Source organism: Syngnathus typhle, linkage group LG2, assembly GCF_033458585.1.
Source record: "Syngnathus typhle isolate RoL2023-S1 ecotype Sweden linkage group LG2, RoL_Styp_1.0, whole genome shotgun sequence".
Lineage (NCBI taxonomy): Eukaryota > Metazoa > Chordata > Actinopteri > Syngnathiformes > Syngnathidae > Syngnathus > Syngnathus typhle.
Genome location: NC_083739.1, coordinates 183075 through 208418, shown reverse-complemented (window position 1 = coordinate 208418; position 25344 = coordinate 183075). Strand labels below are relative to the sequence as shown.

Below are 25344 nucleotides of genomic sequence, written 5' to 3'. Positions count from 1 at the left end.
ATAAAAATGCCCCCCCAAAAATACCTGGCCACTCGGTGGCAGTATAACGCAGAAATGTGCATATTAATAAACGGGACACACTCAAGAAAGCCTCGTTGATACAAAAGACATTTATTAACATTCCCCAGCCTCCGAGACTTCCGCTTGTGGAGCTATAACAACACAGGGTGACTTGTTTGGAGTAATCATCAACTTGTGCCATTTTGAGATTGCCATTAATAATCAACAACCAAGCGCCTGCCTGTGCCTCTGCCTGTGCCTCTGCCTGTGCCTAGCTGAGTATTCATTATTGGCAAAGGCCCGGGACCGCCAAGATTCCCGCCTGCAAAGCGCTTAGCTTGCTTTGCGACGCTCGCTCGTATTGCATTGCTCTGGTTTCAGCAGGGTCAAGCACCTTTTCGCTCCTTGGCTCACGCTGGAAGTGCCTGAAGAGTTGAAGTGGCAAACGCAGCGAGTCGTGTAGGACTTTGTCGGAGCGCTCAGCCCAATAGCCGTGCCGCACACTGCACGCACCACCGGCCAGGCTCGGCTGCCCCTTTGGCCTTTTGTCATTTTGCACTCTTGTTCCTTATTTGTCTTACAGAAGTGCAAACATGTGGACAAAGAGGCTGCTGAGATGACAAAGAAAGGACCAACTGTTCTTTTGAGATGCAATTCTCTGGCTTTGCTGATCACAAAAAAAATAATGAAAATAAAGCTATTATATTAACCCTTTCTTTCTGTCAGTTAATCCACAATAATTTATGGTAGCGTTCCCAAAGATATTTCCATTGACGTCAGGCATGGCATCAGATCGAGCGACTTTCTCTAATGTCTCATTTTGCACATCTTGATGTGGATTTCTCTTCCATAAACCATTATAGTTGATTCTATTAAACTGCTGTGATCTACTGTACGTGCTTACTACGTCAAATTCTTTGGAATGAATCGGGATTTTTTCTTCTATCCAAGAAAATGTGCGTATTTGACTCGGATGACTTTAACTTGTGAGCCGTTAGGATAAGTCTTTTTGGGGGGGCGATCCATCTTTGTAGTGGCTGACTTCTTCCTTCTCGCAGTCACGATTTCAAATGAATGTGGAAAGACGTTAGGTGAAGAAACCAATTCCCCGCCAGCCCTATTGAGGAAATTCCGACATTTTAGCAGGTAACCCTGATGCTTCAGAGAGCATAACTTCAAGACACCTGCGTAAATCTGGAAATACCTTCATCTTTAGTCACGCGCACTCTCCTTAACCCTGATACACAGTGGTTCGACATATTCTATTTATTGTTTGATTTTCTTTTTTCCCCTGATATTTTGAAGCAGCTTCCGTTCTGTTCTGCTTCCGTGTTGAAGAGTGACGTCATTGCCGACGCATGCGTGTTGGCTTAGCGTCAGGACTGTTTCACGCTGGAAAGGAGTTGACGCGTGCACTTGACGTTTAGCCCGCATCGGGAGGAGCTTGACAAGTTATAGCGCCGTTGTTCCCCAGAGCTAGACAAAGGTCACGATGATCCAACTTTTGAAACTTCTCCTGGGTACCGGATCTGCTGCTGTTGTCATCCTGCTTACGATCGCGTCCATCCGAACGCTGTCACTGGACGTCAATGCGGGAGTTGAACTGGGCCGCTGGCCGACGTTGAGGGAGCCCATCTCGCTCGATATTGACCAGCGGAGACGAGAGGAACTCCTGACTCGCTTTCAAGGTGCGCCGACGTGACGCGACCCGACCCGACGCAACCCGACCCGACCCGACCCGACGCAACGCGACGCGAGCAAGAACAACTTTTGTCTCTCTCCTTCCTTTTCAGAGGCCATTCGGATCCCCACCGTGTCCTTCTCGGCCACAGAGCGCAACACCACTGCACTGCTGCACTTCAACTCGTTTCTGCGAAGAGGTAAGGCGGATCGCTGCCTCCCTCCGTCCGTCCATCCATCCATCCATCCATCCATCCATCCAATTAAATGTTATTTCCACATCGGCAAAGGGAGGGGCTGCAGCGCCTTTACTCTCTCTCTCTCTCTCTCTCTCTCTCTCTCTCCTCCCCCCCATCTGTCTCCTCGTGAGCCTTCCCAACACTCTTCACCTCCAGCTCGGTCCATCACCAAGTGGTGGCCAACTACAGCCACCTGTTTTGGGTGCCGGGATCGCAGCCCGACCTGGCGCCCTACCTGCTGTTGGCTCATATCGACGTGGTGCCTGCCACCGAGTCGGACGGCTGGTTGGCTCCGCCTTTTTCTGCCCAGGAGAGAGACGGTTTCATCTACGGCCGAGGGACCATCGACGACAAGGGCTCCTTGATGGTGAGAGAATTTTTTTATTCAAGGTTGTACCAGGTAAGTCAATTGAGAACACTTCCTCATTTACAATGGCGACCTGGAGGCAAGGTGCGGGAAGTGTCTCGTCCAAGGACACAACGACACGCGACTGCAGCAGAGCTAGGGTCGAACCGCCAACCGCCTCCGGTTACTCATGGACCCATCCGCTCTACTGCCTGAGCCAATTTTCTGCCGCAATTTTCAATTTTCACCATGCTTGACCCCCCCCAATGCCCCCTCACAATCCGAATTTTCATTCTTTGGCTTTTCACTCAGCAAGGCCTCCGTTTGCGTTCGTCCGATTTGAACTGGTCGTACGTGACTTCTCCGTGCATGTTTTCCAGGGTATTCTGCAGGCCCTGGAATACTTGCTAATGAAAGGCTACGCACCGCGGCGAGGATTTTACATCGGTCTGGGCCACGACGAAGAAGTGACCTACCTCTCCGTCACTCGCTCGCTCGGTCGAGGAGGACGCCCCGGGTCACCTTTGCGCGTCCTTTGAAGGTTGGCGGTCAGCAGGGAGCCCAGACCATGGCGCGACTGCTGAAGCGACGTAACGTGCATCTGTCCTTTGTCCTGGATGAGGGTCTGGCCGTGCTGGACGGCGTCATCGGCGGGCTCCAGGGCCCCGCCGCTTTGTGAGGAGGGCGGCGGCGGAAGGGTGGGCCGTCGCCGGCCGGCCGGCCGGCCGGGCGCGAGAGACCAACTGTGTTTGCTCTAGGATCGGCGTGAGTGAGAAGGGGCTGGCCAGCGTCAGGCTGAGCGTGTCCACGCTTCCCGGCCACGCCTCCATGCCTTCCAGGCAGAGCAGCATCGGGATCTTGGCCGCCGCAGTTCAAAGGTTTGGACTCTATGTCTTCTGACTGTGTACATATGGCTCTATACGGATCCATGTGCGGCCCGCTCTCTCGGACAGACTCGAGGACAACCCCATGCCCATGTTGTTTGGTTCTGGACCTGAACGGCAAACCTTTGAACACCTGGCTCACAAGGTAGCTGGAAAATGAGCCAGCCAGCCAGTCGCTTGCTCCAGTTGCGTGCGTCAAAGCAACTTCTTTGTCTTTTCAGTTTGGGCTGCCCTTGAGGTTCATCCTGTCAAATTTGTGGCTTTTTTCTCCACTTGTTGGCAGGTGACTCCATCCATCCATCCATCCATCCATCCATCCATCCATCCATCCATCCATCCATCCATCCATCCATCCATCCATCTGTCATCCATCCATCCATGCATCAGACCCACCCATCCATCCATCCATTAGTCATCCATCCAGTCATCCATCCACCCATCCATCCATCCATCCATCCATCCATCCATCCATCCATCCATCCATCCATCCATCCATCCATCCATCCATTAGTCATCCATCCATTAGTCATCCATCCATCAGTCATCCATCCAACCATCCATCCATCCATCAGTCATCCATCCATCTATCCATACATCCATCCATCCATCACCCATCTGTCATCCGTCATCCATCCATCCTTCTTTTTGCATGTTTTGCGGCACAGGTTTCTTGAACAAAAGCCAGATTCCAATGCCTTTGTACGGACGACGACCGCAGTCACAATCTTCAAGGCGGGTGTAAAGGTAACACAATTTGGATTCCCGCCACGGGGCCCGATTTTCCAAGCTTCTTTTTGCAGTCCAACATCATGCCTTCCATGGCCGAAGCCCACGTGAATCTACGAATTCACTCGGCGCAGTCTTTACGAGAGGTAGCGCCGAGTCCCGTCTGTTTTGTTTTGACCGCGCGGGGTGGAGTGACCGTGCTTTTCCCGGAGGTCCTGGACCTCATCCGCTCGACAGTCGGCGACCCCCGCGTCGAGATGGAGCTCATCGAGGGCTTCGATCCGCTGCCCGTCAGCTCGTTCGACGAGAAATCCTTTGGCTTCCAGATGGTCAAGAAAAGCATCTTGGACCTGTTTCCCACCGTCGCGGTGGCTCCAGGTAACGTTTTGTCCTCGCTCTGCACCGCGTCGCTTGACGGCTCGTTTGGACGTAGGCATCTGTGTGGGGAACACGGACAGTCGACACTTCAAAGATCTGAGCGACGACATTTACCGCTTCGCCCCTTTGTGGTTCAAACCGGGCGATGCCGAGAGGTACGCGAGGCCGGCCGCCGAGGGCGGTCTTTGAGTGTTGCCATTGAGCAGCAATGTATTGTTCCCCTTTTCTTAGGTTTCACGGCATCGACGAAAGGATTTCCCAGAAGAACTACGAGGAGCTTGTCGTCTTCTACTCCAGACTGATCCAAAACGCAGACATTGGCGAGCTTCCTGAGCCTCACGCTTCCAGCCATGAACTCTAGACCGCAACAACAGCCTTGTGCGCGTTCTCCACAATCAAAGGCAGGTAATTGCCAAATGTTTGACTGCTGTCACTTTGTATCGAATTTACCTTTGTCACTTGAACAGTGTGAAGTGAGATGGGTTTTTTTTTTTCTTGACCTTTGAGGCCAGCCAGGGAGACGTGGGTCTCTCTGTCTCTCTGTCTGTCTGTCTGTCTGTCTGTCTGTCTGTCTGTCTGTCTGTCTGTCTCTCTCTCAAACAAGTGGGAAGTTGCAAGAAATTCTCTTTTGGTCAAGTCACATCGTCGTCGCCGGCCGCCGAGCACTGGGACGTTGTCAAAAAATAGAAATGAAGGCGCTGCGGTCAGACGCGTTTTATTGAATTGCCTTTCACACAATACAGAAACCCTGGCGATCAAGGCCCGCAACAGCAGTGAGCGAAGACGCCGTCGACGTGTGCGCGGGTCTTCAGAGCGACAATCATAAATTGTGATTTGTCTTAGCTATCATTTTGTCCCCAATTAAATTCCCCATTGATTGTGTTTGACAAGCAAGTCTATGGTGTGTGTCAATCTGATGCAAGCGTTGGCAAAGTGAAGTCAAAGCCATTCTGTGAACCCAAAGGAGGATGCCGCCGCCGTTGGCCCCACCTCCGTTTCGATGTTTGATTGGCCGTTTGATTAGACGGAGGGGTTTACGGTGGTGTTTAATTGGGCGTGCACACGGTCGGTGACGGCATAAGGTCGGTGCAGATCGTTGGTGTCGGTGCAGGAGTTTCCGTCAAAGTCATCCAGGTCCATAGACACGACAAAGGCTCCGGCAAGGCCTTCACTTTGAATGACTTGCACCTGCATGACCATGAGAACAAGAAAAAGCACACGATGAATATATGCGCTGCACGCACGACATTTCGCCACATTTTGATGACTTGCTTTGATTTGGGTACCTTTGCATCAATGTCAGTTTTTTTGTCAAAGGCAAACCAAATATCTGCTGAAGCGGAGAAAGAGCACACCTGAAAGAAAGCAAGATGTAGTCTTCGGTTTCTTGAAAGGCAAGCCGCCCCCGCCACCGCCTCCTCGCTTACCTCATAACGGGACCAGATGCCGGCGGGTAAATCGGTCAGGCTGCCCTGCACCGGCTCAACCTGGCCCGAGGGGTCCAAAGTGAAAACGCGTCCAAACGCTCCGATTCCCATGTTGAGCTTTCCGGGTAGCGCGCTCGCCATCTTCCAGTATTTCATTGCGAAGGACTAAAGTCATCAGGGACAAAGGAACTCTCAAGTCACGAAAAGGCGAGCCGCGGTGCCTCGCTTACGTACGGCCGACTGGAAGGCGGCTCCCGGCGTTTGGAAGGACGGCGTCTTTTGCGCAAAGTACCCGGTCATGTCTGACGTCATCACGTTCAGGAAGTCGACGGCACTGTGGAGACGGAGGGAATCGGTGCACGTGGAAGCAAGCGGCGCACGTGGAAGCAAGCGGCGCACGTGGAAGCAAGCGGCGCACGTGGAAGCAAGCGGCGCACGTGGAAGCAAGCGGCGCACGTGGAAGCAAGCGGCGCACGTGGAAGCAAGCGGCGCACGTAGAAGCTAGCGGCGCACGTGGAAGCGACTCTGGCTTACGTGGCCACAGGCACGACATCATAGCTCCTCTGGATGTCCACGATCCGAGAGGCCACGCTAGCGGTGAGCAGTAGTGCGTGTGGTCCACTTGAATTTGTCTCTGCGTCGATTTTAACTCGGAATTCCTAGACGACGAAAGACAACTCGGTCGAGATGCGGCCGGCTCTGGGCCCGCGGTGAACGAGGAGCTCGGCTTTTCCATCGTACCTGCACGAAGGATGTGTAATGGCTCTTGGTCACTTGGCCGTTGTTTGCGTTCAGCCACAAGATGTTGATGCCGTCAAAGCCATGTGTTCTCAAGTAGTTGATTGCAGACTGGATAAAGGTCTGTCTGTGTGCGGCCTCAACCAGCATGTCTTGGACTCTAGCGAGCCAGCAAAAAGAGGTGAGACAGTGCGCAGCTTTTCCTTTCAGTCCTTTTCAGATCTGTCATCTGAACAAAGCGTCTTTGGTGGTGACCGTGACTTACATGGTTGGTCGAAGCATCAAGTTGTGCCTCCAAATTGGTTTTCAGGTTTGCATTTCTATTGGCGAAAAGGTGCGTCTGTCATTCTTTTCACCAGCAAAATGTACCCGCTCAATGTCTGACCTTAGGCCATTGAAGGCTGGAAATGTTGCTTCGGCAGCCCGTGAGGCCGTCATGGTATAATTTGATTCGATGTAGGCAAAGCCAAAGATCAGCTGAGTGCACTTATTGATGAGGGGAGTGAGGTTTTGAGATTGAAACCTGTGCATTTTATTGCAAATGGCCATGTAATTAAAGGTGCTGGGTGTGCGCGTTTTATTGCAAATGGCAATGCAATTAACTAAAGGGGTGTTGTGTGTGTGTGTGTGTGTGTGTGTGTGTGTGTGTCATTAGCAACAAGTGGCCCAAGACTGCTTTGGCACCCATTCTGTTCTTTTGTCACAGAAGGAATCTCTTGAGTGGGAGTGAGGCGTATGCCCATCGACCGAGTGTGACAGTCTTCCGTGGCTCGCTTTGACCGACCTCTTCCGCGCGGTCCATCCCTTTGTGTGGCTCGGACCGCAAAAGCGGCGGCCGCTGGCGATCATTCCTCGGATTAATTGCACAACACTTTATAATCATTTCCCAGCCATTGAACGGCAGTCATTCCCTGCACTGACAACCAACCTGACAAAGAACTTGAGCGAGGACCTAACCAACGTCCGGCGGGAGCGGAAATCACGCCGGTAAATCTGCAGCAACAGGTTTGGGGAAGTTCAGAAGCTTCACGGGGTGTGTCTCATACGTGCACCTGCCTTACAGTAAGAAGTAACATCGCTCGCTCCCGTGACATCTCCTTTTCTCGAGCCGCAAACCAGGATATAGAGATGTAAATATTGCTCCGCAGCTTGAGAAATGCATTTGACGGTGGCACTCTTGGTCTGCCATTATCCATTCTTCTTTGCGGGACTTGAACTTGGCCCAGTCTTGACCCCCCACCCCCCCCCTTGGCCTTCATTTCGAGCCCGGGAGTAAGATGGCGGCGCGTGCACACGCAGCGGCCTCTCTCTGTCCCGAACGGTGTTTTGTTTTGTCGTTTAATGTGGGTTTGTCCGACAGTTTTGTGTGTTCGTCTCGTCGCACCGGGTTGTGCTACAAGTACAGCGGGCTGGTTCTGCTCGACATGGGCGAAAGCGAGTTTTGTGGCGATCTGGACTTTGAAGCGGGGACATTAAAGGCGCTCGGTCTGCTCCGTCCTGAAGCGTCGGAAGCGGTGTGCGATGAGGCTGAAGAGGGGCGAGAGCGGGGGCGTCCGGGACAGGCTGGCGGCCAACCCAGCTCGCCCGGCCGTGCCTTCCTTTCTTCTGGCGAACGTTCGATCGCTGGGCATCAACATGCCTGCTGAGATCTACGAACCGGACAGTGCGTAACTGCTGTGCATCTGGAGCGGCTAGCGTGCTATCGGGCGGACCGGGCCATTGTACGAGGGGGAACATGGCGAGGAGGTAGAATGCGCGTCTACATCCGTGACGAATGGTGCCGGGACTCTGTGGTGGGATGCAAGCACTGCTCTCCTCTTGCGAAGTTTGTGATCTCCAGGCTTTTGGGGTCCTGAACTCTCTCCCCCCGTTGTTTACTTGTATGTTACTCGTGTACTATGTCTCGTCACCGTGGGATGGAGGAAACGTAATTTCGATTTCTTTGTGTGTCTTGGCATGAAGGAATTGACAATAAAGCTGACTGACTCTGATTTCACTCAGACAAGTATGAGCCCATTCGTTTCTGTCAAGCAGCAACAAAGTCGCCTTTTGTGGCCTTGGCTACGTACTCTTCTTTACGTACCATTCTTTTTCTTCATGATGTTACGACACAACTCACATGTTAGCGCAGCCCTCTTTGCTAGGTACGTAGCTCAAGCTTTTGCTGTGAGCCTTCTCTTGCTTTGACTAGCCTCCTTGCCTACTCCACGATGCACGTACGTCAATTTCAGTTAGGACCGCTAGGTCGGCTTTGTCGACGAACGTATCTCTTTTTATGGCTTTTTTTCTCAAGGTTTCCGTCACTCGCTGTTGTTACGGTCTCAGGTGGAAAGCGCTGGTGATGGCCGCTATTTGAGCTGGGCCCCCTTTCAGTGGACAGAGCGCAACAGTACTTCCCCCTCTGCAGCCTTGTTTTATACACTTGGCCATCTTTTGAATCGTTCCAATTGCCCAGGGTTCTCTTTCTGCGATGCGTCAAATTGGCAAGAGACGGTTAGTGTCGACGCGCGTAGGGCGGCCCGCTTGAAGTTTGGAAAGGGAGGGATACAATGGAACAGGTTTGACTTCCCAGAAATTGATATTGGTTGGAACAAGGATCAAGCGATGGACATTAGACATTTTTCTGCGGTGAGTGGAAGGTTACAACAAGTTACGTCCGAGCTGCCACGAGAGCGGCGGGAGGGAAGCGAGAGTTAGTCTTTGGAATCGATATGTATCTCCGGCGACTCGGTACGGGCGCTCTCAAGGCGTCACGCTTGTCGATGGATGTTGACACAAAAGAGACGAGCGATGGAATCTTTCTGTCCTGCATTTCTTTTGTCTTATCAACATGATAAAGTCATCGGGGATCTCGGCGGCCCACGCCGGCAGGGCCTGCGTGGCGTGTCTTCTCGTACGGGTGCCCCCTCAAAAGCTGCTTGGAGAACACCTGCCGCTCTGCTTTTTCAAGCCAGCGAGTAGATGGCGTTCAGTGGAGAATGAAGCTCCAAACTGCCGCCAAAGTCCAAGTCTCTCACGTCTCTCCTTGGCGCCGTGTACTGGCCAATGAATGAGCCGTCCTCAGTGAAGGGCACTTCTCCGCCGCCATCCCCGTAATCCACCAGGCTATCGTCGCTCTCGCACCTTTTCATCACGGCTTCCATCGAAGGTGGTCCTCTCTGAAGCCCCCTCTCCTCCTCCCTGCAGGTGAAAAAAGGTAGATATAGAAATACTTATATCGAGATATATATATATATATCTCGATACATATATATATATATATATATATATATATTGATATATATTGCTGGCATATATATATATATATATATATATATATATATATATATATATATATATATATATATATATATATATATATATATATATATATTATATATATATATATATGCCAGAATTGACCGCTGCCTATATATATATATATATATATATATGCCAGCAGCATATGCTTGTCTCAAAGATTAAGCCATGCAAGTCCAAGTGCACATATATATATAATATATATATATGCGGCTCGGTGGAGCACTGGCTAGCACGTCCGGTGGGCGTTCCGCCAGACGGACGGATGCTCCTTTTGCTGCTGACGGATGATGAGAAAATCATAAATTGAGGGCTTGACCAGCGACGGAAATGGACTTTCATCCGTCAGCGTAATGGTCACTCACCGGGTTGACGTCTTTTTGTTTCACCGACGACTGACGGAACCACGGCGAGCCTGTGTGATGTGTGTTTGTTATCACGGTACGGTTACTTGAATAGAGCGCGTCCACTGTTTGTCCACAGTAGGCGGGGGTACGGAGCAAAGAGCGGATGGAACATTGTATTAGAATCACGGGCAAGACTGCGCCTAATTCAGGAGCTAAGATGGTAGCTTAGAACGCATTGAGATACATATTTAGAGAGGTTGGAGAGAGCTACGTTTCAGAATACACTGATCTCTTCTGATGTTTTGTGTAGGCAGCGGTCGAGCTTAGAACCAATCGAGCAGCCTGTCGCCAGAAGAAGTCAGCAAACTTCTCTAATTGACGAAAATGTCAACTAGTTATGTGCTCTTGGGCCGTCACTCCAATTTCATTTTCTTAATTGCATCCAGAGCATGCGGAAGTACGTTGACTTTTTTGTCGAGCGGCTGGAGTCCAATAAAGAGCACAAACCAGCGTGGGTAGGGCAGAGCCGTGACACGGGCCAGCCTGGAGCAGAGAAAACAGCAAATGTTGAGTCACGCACGCACACGCACACGCACACGCACACACAATCCAAGGCTCCGACTCCGCCGATGGGATATTGTCCTACCTTTCCAGAGAGCTGCTTGTTTCCAGAAGGGTTGAGGGGAAGAAGAAAACAAAAGAGAGATTGGAATCGAGAAAGGAGGTACTGCTGGTGTGCTATGTAGCTGTCATTTCAATCAGAGCCAATCGTGACTCACTACTTTGGAGCGTGGAGCAATTTGACTAAACTGTTTACAAGAGAGCGAGTGGCTCCTGGAATGTGGCTGCCAGACAGACAGACAGACAGACAGACAGGCAGGCAGGCAGGCAGGCAGACGGATAGGCACGCAGGCGGGCAGACAGACAGATGGACCGACGGACAGGACAGGACTGTGTCACTGGCTGTTATGATGACTCGACGAGACCAAAAAACGATGGGACATTTTTGGGAGCCAGCCATTTGTCAGCGCGTCGCGGGAAGGGCGGCCACTCATTCGTACCGGTAGTCAAAGGAGCCGTCTTGATCCACGTCGTCCACAGCTTCTAAGGCGGTGGCTTTCTTTTCCCGCACTGCAACAGAAAGAAAGACAGTCGGGAGACGGCCGGCGGAGGGAGGGTCCGCGGGCGCGACAAGGCACCTGGGTATTTGCCCCCTCGGCTTCTCTTGACGAAGCACACCACGAGCAGCGTCAGCACCACGAGGGCCACGGCGCACATGACGCCGACGAACCAGCCCTTGGTGGAGACGTCCACCTGATCCTGGGCGTAGACTGCCCGCGGCCAAAGGACACGGTCACGCCCACGTCGGACATCACATGGGAGGCCCGGCGGGCCGAGACTTACTCTCGGTGGTGTAGTGCGGCGACTCCTCCGTATGCCACGGGCCCAAACCCAGTCGGGTCCGAGCGGCCACAGAGAAGCGGTATCGGGTGTAGCGGTCGTCTCGGCGCAGCGAGAAACTGGTGACGTTTGGCGGGAACTCCTCCACTCTCTGCTCCTCTCCCCTGCTGGCGTTCACTGTGGAAGCGGAGCCAGTCCCGGTTGGGGAATGCAGAAGGTCCACCAAAGTCTGGCGCCTCACCTGTCTGGTACTTGAGGGAATAGCCGCTGATAATTCCGTTGGGTTCCGCCGGTGGCTCCCAGTCCACATAGATACTGTCAAGGTGTCGCTGGCGGATCCTGAAGGATGTGGGAGCCGATGGTACTGGAGACACAGCGGATACCTTGATCGACGCGCGAGAGTGTAACGCCGGTGCATGAAGTGGCTTGGAAAAGCTAACGCAGATCAGCACTTCCAATGGCACGCGCAAGGCAAGCTAGCATCCAAGTCCGTCTTTACGTTGGCTGTTATTGCAGACAATGCTTGCAACCGGCAGAACGGAACACAAAAGCGGATGGCCGTCCGTCCAAACCACCCCCGTCTTCGGTTCACGGGACTAGCTAGGTAACCGGAGCCGTGCCGTCGCCTCGCTGTGAACCTTCCCTTCTCCGCCACGCCCTTTGCGCATACATTTTGATGTGAGCGAAGGGCGTCGAGCCACCCGCGGTGACGTCGGGCGGCCAAGAGTGTGAGAGTGGGAAACCTGGAGGTGAGGGTGGGACCTTCTTCCCTGTCTCCTGGTGGCTGCTATTAGCACAGCGGCGAGCAATCGAGAGAAAGAAGCGGGCTGCTCTAGCCGTTCCCTACCTCCTTCCGGTGTGGAAAAGTGGACGTAGTTGCTGGGTGGCCCTTCGTAGCGACCGTTGGCCACGACCATGTACATCTTATAGTTGCTGTAGGGGAGCAGGTCGGTGAGGAGCCCCGAAGGCTCGGGACCGGTTTCTGCAAAGGCTCGGGACCTGGTGGCTCTGCTGACTCGCAGCCACCTCAGCTGGCTGCTGTCCCTCCAGTAGTAGACCTGCAAGGCCCGCAGCATTCTTCAGGAAGGGCGGGCGTGGTCAAAGTCACACCATGCGCAGTTTCTGAAGCAAGCGCTTGTCATTTATGGCATGCAAATGAATAGTATTGCAGGAAAAAGACGTGAAAAGATGGGCGAGGCAGGTGTCCGTGGGATTTGGACTGTGCGCGAACGGTGGCGGCGGCGGCGGCGGCGGCTGCGGCAGCAGTGGCCGCGGCAGCAGCGGCCGCGGCAGCGGCGGCAGCGGCGGACAACACACCTTGTACTCTTTCAGTTGGCCCATAATGGAGCTTTGCGGCACCGGGTCCCAGCGCACAGTCGCCCGGGTGGCCTGAATATCCGACAGTCTCGGGTTCTGCGGCGCGCTAACAGGACCTTGGACAGAAGCCGCAAAGCCTTCGCTATCAATGGTCGCCAGCGGCGGCGAGCTGCTGCGTTGCCGCGGCGTCGGGTACTTACGGTCTTCCCCGGAGTAACCGATGACAACGGGAGACTCCGGGCCCAGGCCAAAGTCATTGGCGGCCTGGACCTTCAGCTCGTAGGGCGTGAACGTATCCGCGTCGTAGATATAATACTTGAGCCACTTGGTGGTGGCGTTCTTCCACTCCTCTCTGGAGTCTCGTCTCCGCCACCAGACCAAATACTTGAGGTGCGGCCCATTCCACTCCCGGTATGTCAGAGGCTGAAAGAAAAGAGCGCAGCCAGCCAGCCAGCCAGCCAGCGGCGGTGCAGAGTCGAGCAGAGCCGAGCCTTCAGGGTGCCCACGCCAAAGCCACGCACGCGCCTTCACCTCCCAGCTGATCTCCATGTTGTTTCCCCACGTTCCGACTCCTTTCACGTTCTTTGGGATGACGTCCGGAGCTGCGGATGGAAACGGCGAGCTCTTCAAACACGGACAAAACCAAACCAAACGACAGAAAGCTCCCCAGCGAGAGGGAGTACGGAACCCACGTGCTCCGCTCGTCTGGAATCGCACCGACGGACGACTCGGGCGACTCGCACCAATTTGATTGACGGCGATGACGCGGAACTGGTAGTACGTGAAAGGTGTCAGGTGCAGAATGACCGAGTTGAGGCTTCCGGGGTACGTTGACAAGTTCTTCCACTTTCCAGGTAACCAGTCGTCGTCATCATATTGGACCAAGTATTCTGAAGAGAACGACAAGTCCATCATGCCACTCATTCCTGGAGGAATGCCGGGCTCCGGCTCAGCTACCCGTGATGGGGCTGAAGTTGCTGTCCCCGGGGACCCAAGTAAGTCTCACGCTCCGTTCGTACGGATCCGACAGCTCCAGTTTCGAGGGCGCATTCGGGTAGTCTGCACACAAATGCACGCGGAGACCGCTCAGTGGCCCGACACTACGACGCCATCGGTGATTGGAGCGACAACTTTCGAGTTGACGACAAGCCCCTTTTCGTACCCAGCACCATGAGGCGCGCCGACGCAGACTTCTGCTCCAGTTCGTTCTCGATGTGGCACGTGTAGACGCCGGCGTCACCTCTGTTTACGTTGCCGAGGACGAGATTGGATTCATCCAGCCATATTCTATCATGTGCACAACCAAAAACAAATAGGGAAAGAGATCTTTGGGAACCATGCCGTAATATTGCCTCTATCTTGGAGTTGAATGTGCACACAGGCGCGCACACACGCACGCACGCACACACAGACACACACGCGCACGCACGCACACACACACACACACACACACACACACACACACACACACAGACCTCCGGCCAAGTGTGACGGACTTTGTGTCCTTCATCCAAGCGGTGGTGATGGGGGCGGTTGCGTCCGCTTTGGCGGCACACTCCAAACGCACCTCGCTTCCACGGATCACTCTGGTATCCTGCGGCCTTTTCAAAATCAAGGTGGGTTCTGCGTACAAATGTGAGAAAGTAGCTCTTGGCTTGCGCAAACGTCTTCTTACGAGCAGCCACAACACGGGGACGACTCGCGCAGTATTTTGCCTTCTCAATTTTTACAAAGGCGAGGGAGAGGTGGTGTTGTCGTCGTTGTGCAAACGTCAGCAAAGGAGCTCATTATCATCTTGCAGCCCACAGTTAGCACTCCAGCTAAGGACGACCAACGGCTTTACAAGGCTTTACGAGAGTGGGCTGCGTTCCCACCGTCTGTCTCCCCTTTCGGTCGACCTCAAAGTCGAGAGTTCAGCCGATGCAGTCGTTTTGTCCACCGCGTCCCGGGACAGTCGGATGTCAGATATTATCGCACAGAGGCTGCGCCGCTTACCTTTGACCTCAATTCGGACTTGAGTCTCGTCTCGCCCTGCGACGTTGCTGACCGCACACGCGTACGTTCCTTGATCCTCTATCTGCGTGCGCCTGATCTCCAGGGTGCCGTTGCTGTGCGTCTTAAAGCGATTTCCTTCCAGAGTCCCCTGGCCGTATTTGGACCTGTGCGAGGGGACCCGTGCTCATCAGAGCCGGCGGACGGACGGACGGACGGACGGACGGGTGCTCCCGCAGTGCGCCTGCGTCCGCTCACCATCGCAGGTCGGGCAGCGGAGAGCCAAAGTAGCGGCAGTCCAAAAAGGCACCACGTCCCTCCACCACCTTGATGACTTCATTCCTGGCCCCGAGGATGCGGGGCGTTGCATCTGGGAAAGGCCACCAACACATCAACACCGCAATGCAAGGGGGCTAGAAGTCAAGCAGGGGAGTGAAATCTACAAAGACTGTTTTCACTTGAGCAAAAGCTATTGAGATGGCCGCCAAAGTAGCTCCGGAGCCCTCATCGGGCCGCAGCCGGAGACTCCTTCCGACAACCGTCAACAAAGGACGACTGAGGAACCGAGATGGCCGAGGAGGCCGAGTGCCCTCCCTCCGCCGGCCGTTTCGTTGGCAAAGCCCGGGCCGGCTACTCACGCAGGACGTTGACAAAGGCGTTGGCCAATACGTAGCCGTACGGGTTTGAGGCGTTGCACTGGTACACGGCCGTGTCCGCCGCCGTCACGCTGCTGAGGCTCAGAGTATCTCCCGACACCTGTCTGTTGGCTTGAGCGGCGGCGGCGGCGCCTTGTCAAAAGCAAGCGACGGAAAGGGAGGATGAATTTGGGGAGCTTTGTGCACGCAGCGCGCACCTCGCTCTCGGAAACGCACCCTCGATGGGCTCGCCGTTGATGAACCACCTGACCGTGGGATGAGGAGCGCCGTCGGCGCGGCACACCAAGCGCCCGCTTTCCTCGGGAGCCAAGACTAAATGCCGGGGCTTTTCCAACCAGAACGGCGCCGCTGCCCGGCCCGCCCGGGATGGTAAGAATAGATTGAGTATAATAAGAAAGGGATTAACCCCCCCCCCCCCGGCTCGCAGAACACGCTTCTCACCTTTGACCGTGACAGCAAAGGTGTGCTGGATGGAGCCCATCTTATTGGTGGCGGTGCAGACGTACTCGCCTGCGTCCTCAAAGCCCGCCTTTGGCATTTGAAGCATCTTGTTGAAGTGTCGGAGTTTCAGGCGAGGGCTCTCCGCCAAGTCCTCACTGTTCTTGGTCCAGCTAATATGAGGTGTGGGCCTGCTTAATGATGGAGAACAAATGAAAAATCCGGCACCCAGCTTACCATGTCCGTCCTCACAATGACTATCGTGCACGTATGGAGTCGGTCCTGCTTGGCGAGATGAGATAGGGCGACAAAAGCCCTCGACGTGGGATGAGCCAAAGCAACACTCGTCAGACAGGGTTCATTCCGCCTTTAGTGAAGACCTGACACCTGACCTGAGATCTGACCCTATTGCCTGACCGCATGAATCAAGGAGAAGCTCCGCTTTTGCTCTCGGCTTGTCGTTCCTCTTGCCTGACAAATCCTCTCCAAGCATATCCGGCTCCGGTATTTCCATCGTCCTACTCGGGTAATTAACGGCTACGTATCTGGGCCGAGTTCACGCTTGCGGATGTGGCAAGATTGTGAGCATTTGGAAACGCACGCACGCATGCCGACACACTCACACTCCTGCGGCAATACACTCCAGCAGTCGCTCCTCTCCCAGCAGGACCAGAACAGAACTGGATGAACCTGTAGGAGACAACCAGGTCGGGGCGGCCTCCTCCACGGCCCGGGCTGCGAGGACAACAAAAAGGGCGGACAACCCAACCAACAAGCCGCGCTATCAGCGGCGATAGAACGGGAGCGACAAACTCGTCGCCCGGGAACTCTTACTTACTGCTGACGACCTTGACCACCACCGGCATCTTTTGCTGGATGGCGTTCTTGTACGGGAAGCGGGCGCTGCAGCAGAAGTCGGAGGCCGAGTCGTTGGGCAGCACGTTGGAGAAGTAGAGATCCCCGTTGAGCCCCGCCGACACCCGATGGTCCTGCCGCACGGCGCGCATGCTGGGGAACGCTGTTTGAATTGGCCAGTTAAAGGGTCTGGCGTAGGAGCCTGACGGGAAAGACGGCGGGCAGCTCACTTGACCTGTCGCCAAGTGGCCTTGGCGCCTTGGCGCCTTGGCGTCTTGGCGCCTTGGCATCTTGGCGCCTTAGCTCTGGAGTGGGCTAATGTTCTGGTGCAAAGGCGGTGCTGGGCAAATCAGCATTAGTCCAAGCCGGCCGGCAGCGGAAAGGACTTTGAGCAGCCACACTTACAGCTGGACATCCAGTAGGTGTCAGGTTTAGGCGGCCCCGCCGGAGGGTCACAGGCCAGCACCAAAGGCGAGCCGGCGCTGATCACCACCGGTTCCACGATCTCCCTCGGCCACACGGGAGCCCCTGCACACAGCACAAACGCGCGTCATCTCGGCTCTCTGTATCCGTTGTCTGTATTGCTACCCCCCAACCCCCACCACCCGCGGTCCGCCTCATTGTCGGCCTCAAACCGAAGAAGACCTCGGACGGATCGGACCTACTGTAGAGTCGCACTCTGATCTTGTCGGAGTACGCCGAGCCGTACTGGTTGGAGGCGATGCACTGGTATTCTGCCTCATACTGTCGCGGATCGTTCCGGGCCGAGATGTCCAGCGTCCCAGAGCGTCTGCGCATACTCGCCTGCGGGTCGCGCGCCACGTTGAAATACTTGCCGTTGCGCCGCCAAGAGAAGCTTTGCAAGGCGGGGAAGGAAGGGAGAAGAGAGCGCGGTCAGTGGCGGCCGGGACGTGGCAAAGGTGCGACGGGCCGAGCTTACATGGGATGCGGGTTGCCCTCGGCCTCGCACTCAATCACCATGTTGTCCTTGGGGTCCACGATATGCTCCTTGGTCGACTGCTTGGTGATGGTCGGTGGTTGGCGGACTGCCAAAGAATGAACGTGAGTCGGCGTGAAAGAGCAGCAGAGGAAGCTGAGGCACTCACTTTCCAGAGGGACGTCCACAGGCCGAGCGCTTTGGGCCAAAAGCATCAAGAGCGCCGCCGCCGCCGCCGCCGCCGCTTGGACCCGAGTGGCCATCTTTAGCAGGCACGGGCACAGGCAGGGGCCTCGCCACTCGTCACCGACCCTTCTGTCAACACACGCAACGGCGATGAGCGAGCGCTCGCATTTGCCACTCGCAACTCTGGCCGTCAGTGGCGCACGAGGACAATGAAGTCATTCTATTCTTTGCTACGGAGCAATCAACAGCTATTGTATGGATGGATATGGCTCACTCTGGGGCCTGTTGACGTTAGTCTAGAGGAGTTTTCCAAAAGCTTTGAAAAAACTTTAAGCGGATGAGTAAACTGAGGAGCCATGGATCCGTTGTGCGGCGAGCGGGCGGTGCAAAGGTTTTGGGCGGGATGAAGCAAGAGGCCTTTTCATACGAGACTGAGAACGCGAGCCATCGGCGGAGGCCCCTCTTAAGACAACGCAAGTGTCCTGTCATCTGCTACTTGGATCAACTTTCTTGATTTGCGGCCATAACCAATTCTGTACGTGTAAAAGCAAAATTAAACAAAGGGCCAACATTCTTCTGGCCATATAATGCATGCTGAAAGCTAAATGCGATCTGCGGCCTACCTTCGTCTGGCGGCAACCCCCTCGCTATCCGACCGACGGACAAGTCCACATTCCACGGGGGACTGGTGTGATGCAGAGTGTAATCCTGCTAAGAGTCACTGTCTATTGCAGAGCGTAAAAGGAAGCTCCCCTCAACGCATGCCAAAGAACGCGTGTGACGTGGCCAAACGGGGGAGGCTGCATGGCTAGCGACGTGCGTGCGTGCGTGCGTGACCTCCAAACGTGGGCTCCATTGTTCTCGACCTTTGTGAAAGCAACGCTTTGTTTGGCCCACATACACTTTGCTTGTGTCCCGTGACACTCCAAAACACCGACTCTGTCTTCCTCATTCAGCTCAGATGGATGAAATCATCAATCGTCAGATTCAAGAATCGTCCTTTTCCGAAAACAAAAGGAATCATCAGTATCAAGAATCACCCCTTTCCGTCACCACGCCGCAGCGTCAAAAAGGCGCGTCCATCCGTGCCATCGGGCCCGGCGACGGAAAAGTCAACGACGTCAAGCCGCTTCCTCACTGATCGATCGGCCGAGTCCAAATGCTGTCCAAATGCCGCTCGTCTCGTCTCGTCAACTCAAAGTTCACACCGTCAAACTGCGAGAAGAATTGAAGCCGCTTGTCAAGTAGAGCCAGCGGTGCTAGCATCAAAGTCAAAGTCTGCTTTATTGTCAATTTCTTCACATGCCAAGACACACAAGTTACATCGCCACCGATTGCGACGGACGACCGGAAAGGTCCTCGCCCGCCGACAGCGACTGGGAAGAAGCCGACGACGCGCCATTCAAACCAACGCTAGTGGGCAGCCTTCCTTATTCCGTGTCTTCCAATGAGACGAAACGGCACTCCATATGGAGCCGTACCGTGAGCACATTGTTAAACGGAATTGAGAAAATAAAACATTGTGGTCGTCGCCCCACACGGGGCTCGCTCTTGAATAAGGGGACGCCCTTGTGTGGGTGAGGCGCAATCCAGTTTGCGCTTCTGGATCCGGCGACATCGTCGCTTCTTGACCTCGGAGGCGTCTCAAGCAGGCACGAGGGCGGCGTGCCGACGCTAAGGTCATGTCGCAGGATGTATGAATTGTTTCTACATTAACTGTCCTACCTTTGCCCCGCGGTCCTTCGTGTTCGATGCCGTGGGAAGCGGAGCCCTCCTTTCTTCTCCTCGGCAGCGTCACCAGCATCTAAGCCATCCAGGCCGAGGAGGCTCAGAGCGGCCCTTGGACTACATCTCCTTTGAAAGACGACCGCATTTTTCCTTTTTTTCCCACGATACGGTCTTGCTTTGCAGTGGAGCAAAGTCCGACCTTGAATCTTTACGGTGACTGGCACCGTGCAGCATTTACTCAATCGACCATTGTTTTGGAATAAAGACAGCCTATTGTGGACATGATGTCTCAGCTTTGGAGACGCGTGGGCGGGCGGGATTAACCCCAGAAATCCAGCGGTTGGACTCAATCTCACTCAATGAAAAAGCATTAGCCCGCGCATAGCCGGCCAGCCGAGCGACCGAGGTCGATGAAATGTGGCAATACGCAATGGTATGAAAAAAAGAGAGTTATTCTGAAGATGGGCATCATTCGTGCATGTCCGCTCGTTTTGAAACTTTTCTCGCATCTGTCTCCAAGGTTAAGGAAACTCCAGCGGTCAGTGGAAAAGGCCAAAGCCAATTTAAGAGGAGGAGGAGTTGTGCCTTGCTGCAATGTGAGGCTAAAGGTTAGCTAAGACCAGCAAGCTATGGCTGACAGTGCTAACGTAGCCCTAGTTAAAAAAATACTTGGTGATAGGTTAGAAAAACAACAAACAACCCTTTTTTGAAAAAGAGGGAGAGGGTTAGGCAAGTCATTCTTTCCGTGAAGGGTTAGCGCTTGGGTGAAAATCCATATGCAGCTAGCTCTCTCGGTTCTCCCGCCTGATATTGTTGCTCTATCTAGTGGCGCCGATGGTAAATGACAGTTTGAGCAACTTGGGCCATTGAGGAAGCACGCTGGGCGGATGAGTGAACACGTGCTTGTGCACCCCATGTGTTGGACACAAGTCAACGTTTGTGAAATGTTTCTGAGTGGGATAGCTTGCCACGAGCCAACGCCACTGTGGCCGCCATTGGGACATCCAGCACGCACGCACGCACGCAGTGAGCAATGAACTGCACCTTCTCAAAAATACAGATTGGACGAGTACATGGCCGCTGATTTTTATCGGCTTTCTCTTGACGTTGGAAATAGAGACCTCTGTCCATTTGTAATGAGCGCAATGTTTACGCAGACTCCAGTAGCGGGTGCGGTATGAGTGACGTGGCCACGTGGCATGAGTGACATTTGAAACTAAGGCCAAATATATCTGCTGTGCGTTGGTTCAAGTTGAAGGAGCCCATCTTGGATTTTCAAGGTCTTGTTATTATTTTCATCATTCGTATTGATCCGTTACCCGCCCGCCCCTTGTAAAAACGACGACTGAAAGGAGCGCTTCTGACTAAAGACAGACCGACGTGTTCTCCTTTTCTGGTTCTTGCCATTTGCACCTTGGAATGACAGGAGAAGAAAAAGCGTGGCAGGCAGGAGCGCAATCCCGAGATTGTTTTCTCGGACCTTGGAACGGACGAACCCAGTGGCACCCGGGAGGTTCAAAAGCAGCTTTTGCCCTTCCTTTTCGTCCGACCTGTGCGCGGCTATAGACGCAGGGGCTCAACAAGGAAGAGCCAAGCCCACAGCGGTCCAAAATAAAGAGGAGAACAATCGCAAAGGACACCTCCCGCCCGCCCTCCCACCGACGTAGATGTGGCTCAAGTTTGCAGGCAGGGGTGCATTTCAACAGCTGAAAATACCTTCAGCCATTGGCTTGCCTCCCACTTGCTTACTTGCCCTACTTTGAGCAGGGGCCGGCCGCTCACATACAGCCGCTCGCTGCACACCAAAGCGTTGCGCTTTTGGTGAGCGCGTTTTGGCAGAATTTGCTCTTCCTTGCAGCATTCGCATGGCGGCGGCGGCCAAAGCAGCAGCAGCAGCAGGAGCAGCAGCAGCACCAGCAGCACCAGCACCAGAACCAGCACCAGCGGATCCGCCGGACGGAGGCTGGGGCTGGGCCGTGGTGGCGGCCTCCTTCATCTCCGTGGGATTTGCCTACGCCTTCCCCAAATCGCTCACCATCTACTACAAGGAAATCCAGGAGTATTTCTCCGTCTCCTACAGCCAGATCGCCTGGGTGTCCTCACTCATGCTGGCGTCCATGTACGCAGCGGGTCAGTCGAGTCGGGCCCCTCTCTCGATGCCAGCGGGCAAATGGCAGCGGGCAAATGGCAGCGGCCTGCGACCCTGACCCTAAGCCTCTCCCTGCCTCCCCAATCCCTCCCTCTCTCCCTCCCTCCCTCCCTCCCTCCCTCGCTCGCTCGCGCGCAGGGCCCCTGAGCAGCATTCTTGTCAACCGCTACGGCAGCAGACCGGTGGTCATGGTTGGCGGCCTCACCGTTTCCGCCGCCATGGTGCTCGCCTCCTTTGGAACCTCCATGCTCCACCTGTACCTGTGTGTGGGAGTCCTCGGAGGTAAGCGACACTCTCAAATGTCACTCGCCGCCGTCCCGCATCCCTCTGATCGCAACCTCGGGCTAAGGGCAAACTTGTCAGATATTGTCCCAGTGCTTTATCTTGAATGCTCGCTATGCTAACGGTAATTAGCAGGGGGCAGCCTTCACAGTTGAACTATTTCATGTATGGCAGAAAGATGGATACACGGCTGTGGAGCCTTCTCTGCGAGATTGCGCAAGAAGCTCTAACTCCCACCACCAAGGTCCCTATTCTTCTACGACTCTGGGCCGCCCTCTGCCTAGCCCGTGTGATCGATAATGTGTGACCTTGTAGTCTTGACTGAGAGCAACTTCTACGTATGTGCAAAGAGTGTCACAGAGAAGGGAACGCGAGAGAAGGGTTACAGCGATATAACGGCATAGCTACGGAGCTAATGACATGCGCCTGGCAGCCAAAGAGGCCTATTCTACCCAAGTCAACCCACAGGGTCGCTTCTCGACTCCATTCTGTTGAGATGAATTTGCCGTGACCTTTGGCAGCGATTCATCTCTATGACACGCAAGGTCCCGCGCTAGCACCAAAAGGTCAAGGAAGGGTTTGCGCCCAGCCCCACCCGCTCGGCTGGCTGCGCGTGCGTTTGACGGCCCGCCCGCTGTCATTCCGCCAGGTTTGGGCCTGGCCTTCAACCTGCAGCCGGCCCTGACCGTCATCGGCACCTACTTCCACGCCAAGAGGCCGCTGGCCAACGGGCTGGCCATGACGGGAAGCCCGGTATTTCTCTTCGCTCTGGCGCCCCTCAATCAGTTTCTCTTTGACTCTTTTGGCTGGAGGGGAAGCTTCCTGGTGCTGGGAGCCTTGGTGCTGAACTGCTGCGTGGCCGGCGCCCTGATGAGACCCGTGGACGCCGGCCGAGCCCGAGCCGAGGCGCCGAGCGAGCAGCGGCAACGGCCGGGCCGGAGCCGGCGGGCCGAGCGGGGCGCTGCCGCCGAGCGGGTCGCTGCCGCCGCCCAAGCTGCGGGACGCCGGCCTGGCGCTTTCCTCGACGCGTCGCTCTTCCGCCACCGGGGCTTCCTCATTTACCTCCTCGGCAACGTGCTCATGTTCTTCGGCTTCTTTGCGCCGGTGGTTTTCCTCGCCCCGTATGCCAAGCATCTGGGCGTGGATGAGTATTCGGCAGCCTTCTTGCTCTCCATCTTTGCCCTGGTGGACATGTTTGTGCGCCCGGCGACGGGCTTGCTCGCTAATAGCAAACGGATCCGGCCCAGGATCCAGTATTTGTTCAGCTTTGCCGTTTGCTACAACGCGGCGTGCCACCTTTTGTGCCCTCTGGCACGCGGCTACGCCGGCCTGGCGCTTTACGCCGTCTTTTTCGGCACGGCCTTCGGGATGGTCTGCGCTCTGCTCTTCGAAGTGCTGATGGACCTGGTCGGAGCTCAACGCTTCTCCAGCGCGGTCGGACTGGTCACCCTCATCGAGTGCGGCCCGGTGCTTCTGGGCCCTCCGCTTTCAGGTGGGAGCTGAAGCGCCCCGCCGGCCGGGACGTCGGCTGCGGCCACGTTTGTCACCTCTTTCTGCTTTGACTCTCAGGAGCGCTGGTCGACGTTTGGGGCGACTACAAGTACATGTACTACGCGTGCGGCGCGTTCATGCTGCTGCCCGGCGTGTTTTTCTTCATCATGCATTACTACAACTACAAGCGAGCGGACGAGGAGCAGAGGCACGGGCTCTCTGCAGAGATGAGGACACCCCAGGAGGCGCTGCAACTGAAACCGGAAGGAATTTGACGCCGTGCGGAGAAGGGACTTTTTTTTGTTGTTGTAATTATTCCACACAAAAAAACGTTTCTATCTCAAATGACCGACCCCATTTATGCCAAATATCTGTATCGGTATGTGCTCTGTATATTGGGACTTTTATCTTGAAGGACGGTGTATAGGAAGTGCTGTTTTTGCTGTTTCTGTTGAACGGATGCGCCCAATAAAAAAACAAGTGTTACCAATGGCAGGCACTGCGTGGCAAACCAAAGTAAGTTGTGATGGTCGTCATTTGGTTCTGTCTGCACACTATTACTTCTATTGAAATAACGCTGCTAACTCTAACTATGATTTGTTCAGTGTGCTGTGCGTGGCCTTTCTTTCTGTCCCTTTTTCAAAACAAACGCACCACTCAGAGCCGGACCAAGGCATACGTCGCCACCACCAGGGGGCTCCGAGAGCACCGAGACGTAGTGACAGAAAAGAACATTTTATGAAATGGATTATTCATTAATAAGATGGACTGACATTGTATTGCTTGCTCTGTCTCGCTCGCAAGCAAATCTTTAGTATGGTGCCCCTTACCTGTGGACCCAAATCCGTAAACGCCGCCACGGCGACGCAGGATGGTGACGTCATGTGTAGACCCGATGAACCAATCATAGGACGTGGCGCTTTGCTTTATCACGTGGCCGGGGTGGTAAACCAATCAGAGCTGGACCTAATACGTAAAGTACATACCTCCGCCGCGCATTGCTCGAGAGGTACTAAGGTGTGCCACATGTAGAGTTCAGACTTTTAAATCATTCGAATGATAATCCAGCATATGATTTTTCCCTGTGTTCTTTTTAATGCTCAGTCTTGATGGTGGGTAATGTGGTTCTCAGCTCTTGTCCCATTTTGTCTCTCTCCTGCAGTTGACCTCTCGCTCTCGCTCTCGCTCTCGCTCGGCGTTTTACATCCCGTCGTCGTCAGCGATAGGGTGTCAGTTTGCCGTTGCTCTCTCTTCATTGTTTAACACTCATATTAGACATACTGGTCAAAATTATAATAAAAAAAGTTGGTCAAACTCAAAGTTTCAAGGAAACAACCTTTATCAATTTCTAGCAAAATATTTAAATGTCAATTACAAACGCCACACACCCAAAAGTTGTGGTTTCTTTTTTTCTTTTTTACATTATGCCCTTGTGGGGCCTTGCCTTGTTGCTCAGACAATTTTTTATTTATTTATTTATTTATTTTTTGCTGATATGACAGGGCAATCACAAAGTGAGCCGGCCGATACAGGTTACAATGTTCTGCACCTTTTTGAATTGCATATGGCTATAGCGGGCAGTCAGTCAACAAACTGCATAGATGTCATACTTAAACTAGGTCAAAGACAGTGGTAAGTAAGCTGGGGCTGGCCGGCCCACTTGAAGACGGGAAAACAAACACAAATAGTCAAGTGTAAAATGCAGCGGGAGCCCAGAATCAGCGTGACGGGCGGGCGAGCAGCTGGAGCAACTGCAGCCGCTTTAGGCCGACTCCAAAACCAAGTGCGTTGTTACGTACATTGTTGTGGCCGATTTGACTCACCCACCCACTGTCCGCACCGCTGAA

The 25344-nt window shown here is 54.2% G+C and overlaps 4 protein-coding genes across 26 annotated transcripts; 2 read left to right on the top strand and 2 right to left on the bottom strand.

Moving 5' to 3' along the window:
- Window positions 1-1356: 1356 nt before the first annotated feature.
- Window positions 1357-8414, top strand: LOC133144157 (N-fatty-acyl-amino acid synthase/hydrolase PM20D1.2-like). Of its 11 annotated transcripts, none has more exons than XR_009710617.1 (15): window positions 1357-1688; window positions 1794-1880; window positions 2051-2286; window positions 2646-2732; window positions 2807-2940; window positions 3024-3143; window positions 3219-3294; window positions 3371-3432; window positions 3815-3893; window positions 3950-4021; window positions 4088-4253; window positions 4309-4408; window positions 4485-4658; window positions 6006-6277; window positions 6344-8414. XR_009710617.1 is itself a non-coding variant. In XM_061266686.1 (14 exons), the coding sequence occupies exons 1-13, from the start codon at window positions 1493-1495 to the stop codon at window positions 4612-4614; spliced, it is 1545 nt and encodes a 514-aa protein (XP_061122670.1). In that variant the 5' UTR covers window positions 1357-1492; the 3' UTR covers window positions 4615-4658; window positions 6006-8414. The 11 variants fall into 11 exon arrangements, 9 of the variants coding, with proteins under 9 accessions (XP_061122670.1, XP_061122701.1, XP_061122640.1 ...); XR_009710619.1 differs by having other exon boundaries at window positions 6006-7405; window positions 7482-8414; XM_061266686.1 differs by having other exon boundaries at window positions 6006-8414.
- On the bottom strand, window positions 5200-6032 carry LOC133144582 (chitinase-3-like protein 1). Of its 2 annotated transcripts, XM_061267406.1 has the most exons (4): window positions 5915-6032; window positions 5681-5845; window positions 5540-5608; window positions 5200-5441 (listed from the first exon to the last, which is right to left on the bottom strand). In XM_061267406.1, the coding sequence occupies exons 1-4, from the start codon at window positions 5990-5992 to the stop codon at window positions 5274-5276; spliced, it is 480 nt and encodes a 159-aa protein (XP_061123390.1). In that variant the 5' UTR covers window positions 5993-6032; the 3' UTR covers window positions 5200-5273. The 2 variants fall into 2 exon arrangements, with proteins under 2 accessions (XP_061123390.1, XP_061123382.1); XM_061267398.1 differs by having other exon boundaries at window positions 5200-5608.
- Window positions 8415-8977: 563 nt separating the features above from the next.
- nfascb (neurofascin homolog (chicken) b) lies at window positions 8978-24761 on the bottom strand. Of its 11 annotated transcripts, none has more exons than XM_061266328.1 (27): window positions 24328-24422; window positions 17831-17976; window positions 17665-17770; window positions 17390-17580; window positions 17130-17252; window positions 16708-16926; window positions 16493-16604; window positions 15873-16060; window positions 15648-15779; window positions 15414-15563; window positions 15034-15145; window positions 14779-14942; window positions 14259-14406; window positions 13946-14070; window positions 13741-13842; window positions 13476-13673; window positions 13315-13385; window positions 12984-13206; window positions 12784-12899; window positions 12314-12524; window positions 11708-11830; window positions 11470-11643; window positions 11265-11396; window positions 11127-11196; window positions 10712-10726; window positions 10573-10608; window positions 8978-9598 (listed from the first exon to the last, which is right to left on the bottom strand). In XM_061266328.1, the coding sequence occupies exons 2-27, from the start codon at window positions 17922-17924 to the stop codon at window positions 9364-9366; spliced, it is 3570 nt and encodes a 1189-aa protein (XP_061122312.1). In that variant the 5' UTR covers window positions 17925-17976; window positions 24328-24422; the 3' UTR covers window positions 8978-9363. The 11 variants fall into 11 exon arrangements, with proteins under 11 accessions (XP_061122312.1, XP_061122319.1, XP_061122296.1 ...); XM_061266335.1 differs by having other exon boundaries at window positions 10712-10723; XM_061266312.1 differs by having other exon boundaries at window positions 10712-10723; window positions 17665-17976; window positions 24328-24756.
- Window positions 21285-24013, top strand: LOC133144252 (monocarboxylate transporter 2-like). 2 transcript variants are annotated; one of them, XM_061266824.1, is made up of 4 exons: window positions 21285-21694; window positions 21863-22006; window positions 22819-23498; window positions 23576-24013. In XM_061266824.1, the coding sequence occupies exons 1-4, from the start codon at window positions 21441-21443 to the stop codon at window positions 23770-23772; spliced, it is 1275 nt and encodes a 424-aa protein (XP_061122808.1). In that variant the 5' UTR covers window positions 21285-21440; the 3' UTR covers window positions 23773-24013. The 2 variants fall into 2 exon arrangements, with proteins under 2 accessions (XP_061122808.1, XP_061122800.1); XM_061266816.1 differs by having other exon boundaries at window positions 21288-21705; window positions 22656-23498.
- Window positions 24762-25344: the final 583 nt, after the last annotated feature.

Excerpts from the sequence above, each read along its gene's own strand:
- LOC133144157 (XM_061266686.1), top strand. The coding sequence starts at position 1,493 with ATGATCCAACTTTTGAAACTTCTCCTGGGTACCGGATCTGCTGCTGTT. Across the intron at positions 2,941-3,023 it reads CTCCAGGGCCCCGCCGCTTT|GATCGGCGTGAGTGAGAAGG; the intron begins GTGAGGAGGGCG and ends TGTTTGCTCTAG. Across the intron at positions 3,144-3,218 it reads TTGGCCGCCGCAGTTCAAAG|ACTCGAGGACAACCCCATGC; the intron begins GTTTGGACTCTA and ends TCTCTCGGACAG.
- LOC133144582 (XM_061267398.1), bottom strand. The coding sequence starts at position 5,992 with ATGACGTCAGACATGACCGGGTACTTTGCGCAAAAGACGCCGTCCTTC. Across the intron at positions 5,846-5,914 it reads GAGCCGCCTTCCAGTCGGCC|TCCTTCGCAATGAAATACTG; the intron begins GTACGTAAGCGA and ends TGATGACTTTAG. Across the intron at positions 5,609-5,680 it reads GCATCTGGTCCCGTTATGAG|GTGTGCTCTTTCTCCGCTTC; the intron begins GTAAGCGAGGAG and ends GCTTTCTTTCAG.
- nfascb (XM_061266279.1), bottom strand. The coding sequence starts at position 17,924 with ATGGCCACTCGGGTCCAAGCGGCGGCGGCGGCGGCGGCGGCGCTCTTG. Across the intron at positions 16,927-17,129 it reads CACCTACTGGATGTCCAGCT|GCTCCTACGCCAGACCCTTT; the intron begins GTAAGTGTGGCT and ends CTTTCCCGTCAG. Across the intron at positions 13,386-13,475 it reads ATTCCAGACGAGCGGAGCAC|CTCCGGACGTCATCCCAAAG; the intron begins GTGGGTTCCGTA and ends TTCCATCCGCAG.
- LOC133144252 (XM_061266816.1), top strand. The coding sequence starts at position 21,441 with ATGGCGGCGGCGGCCAAAGCAGCAGCAGCAGCAGGAGCAGCAGCAGCA. Across the intron at positions 21,706-21,862 it reads GGCGTCCATGTACGCAGCGG|GGCCCCTGAGCAGCATTCTT; the intron begins GTCAGTCGAGTC and ends GCTCGCGCGCAG. Across the intron at positions 22,007-22,655 it reads GTGTGTGGGAGTCCTCGGAG|GTTTGGGCCTGGCCTTCAAC; the intron begins GTAAGCGACACT and ends TCATTCCGCCAG.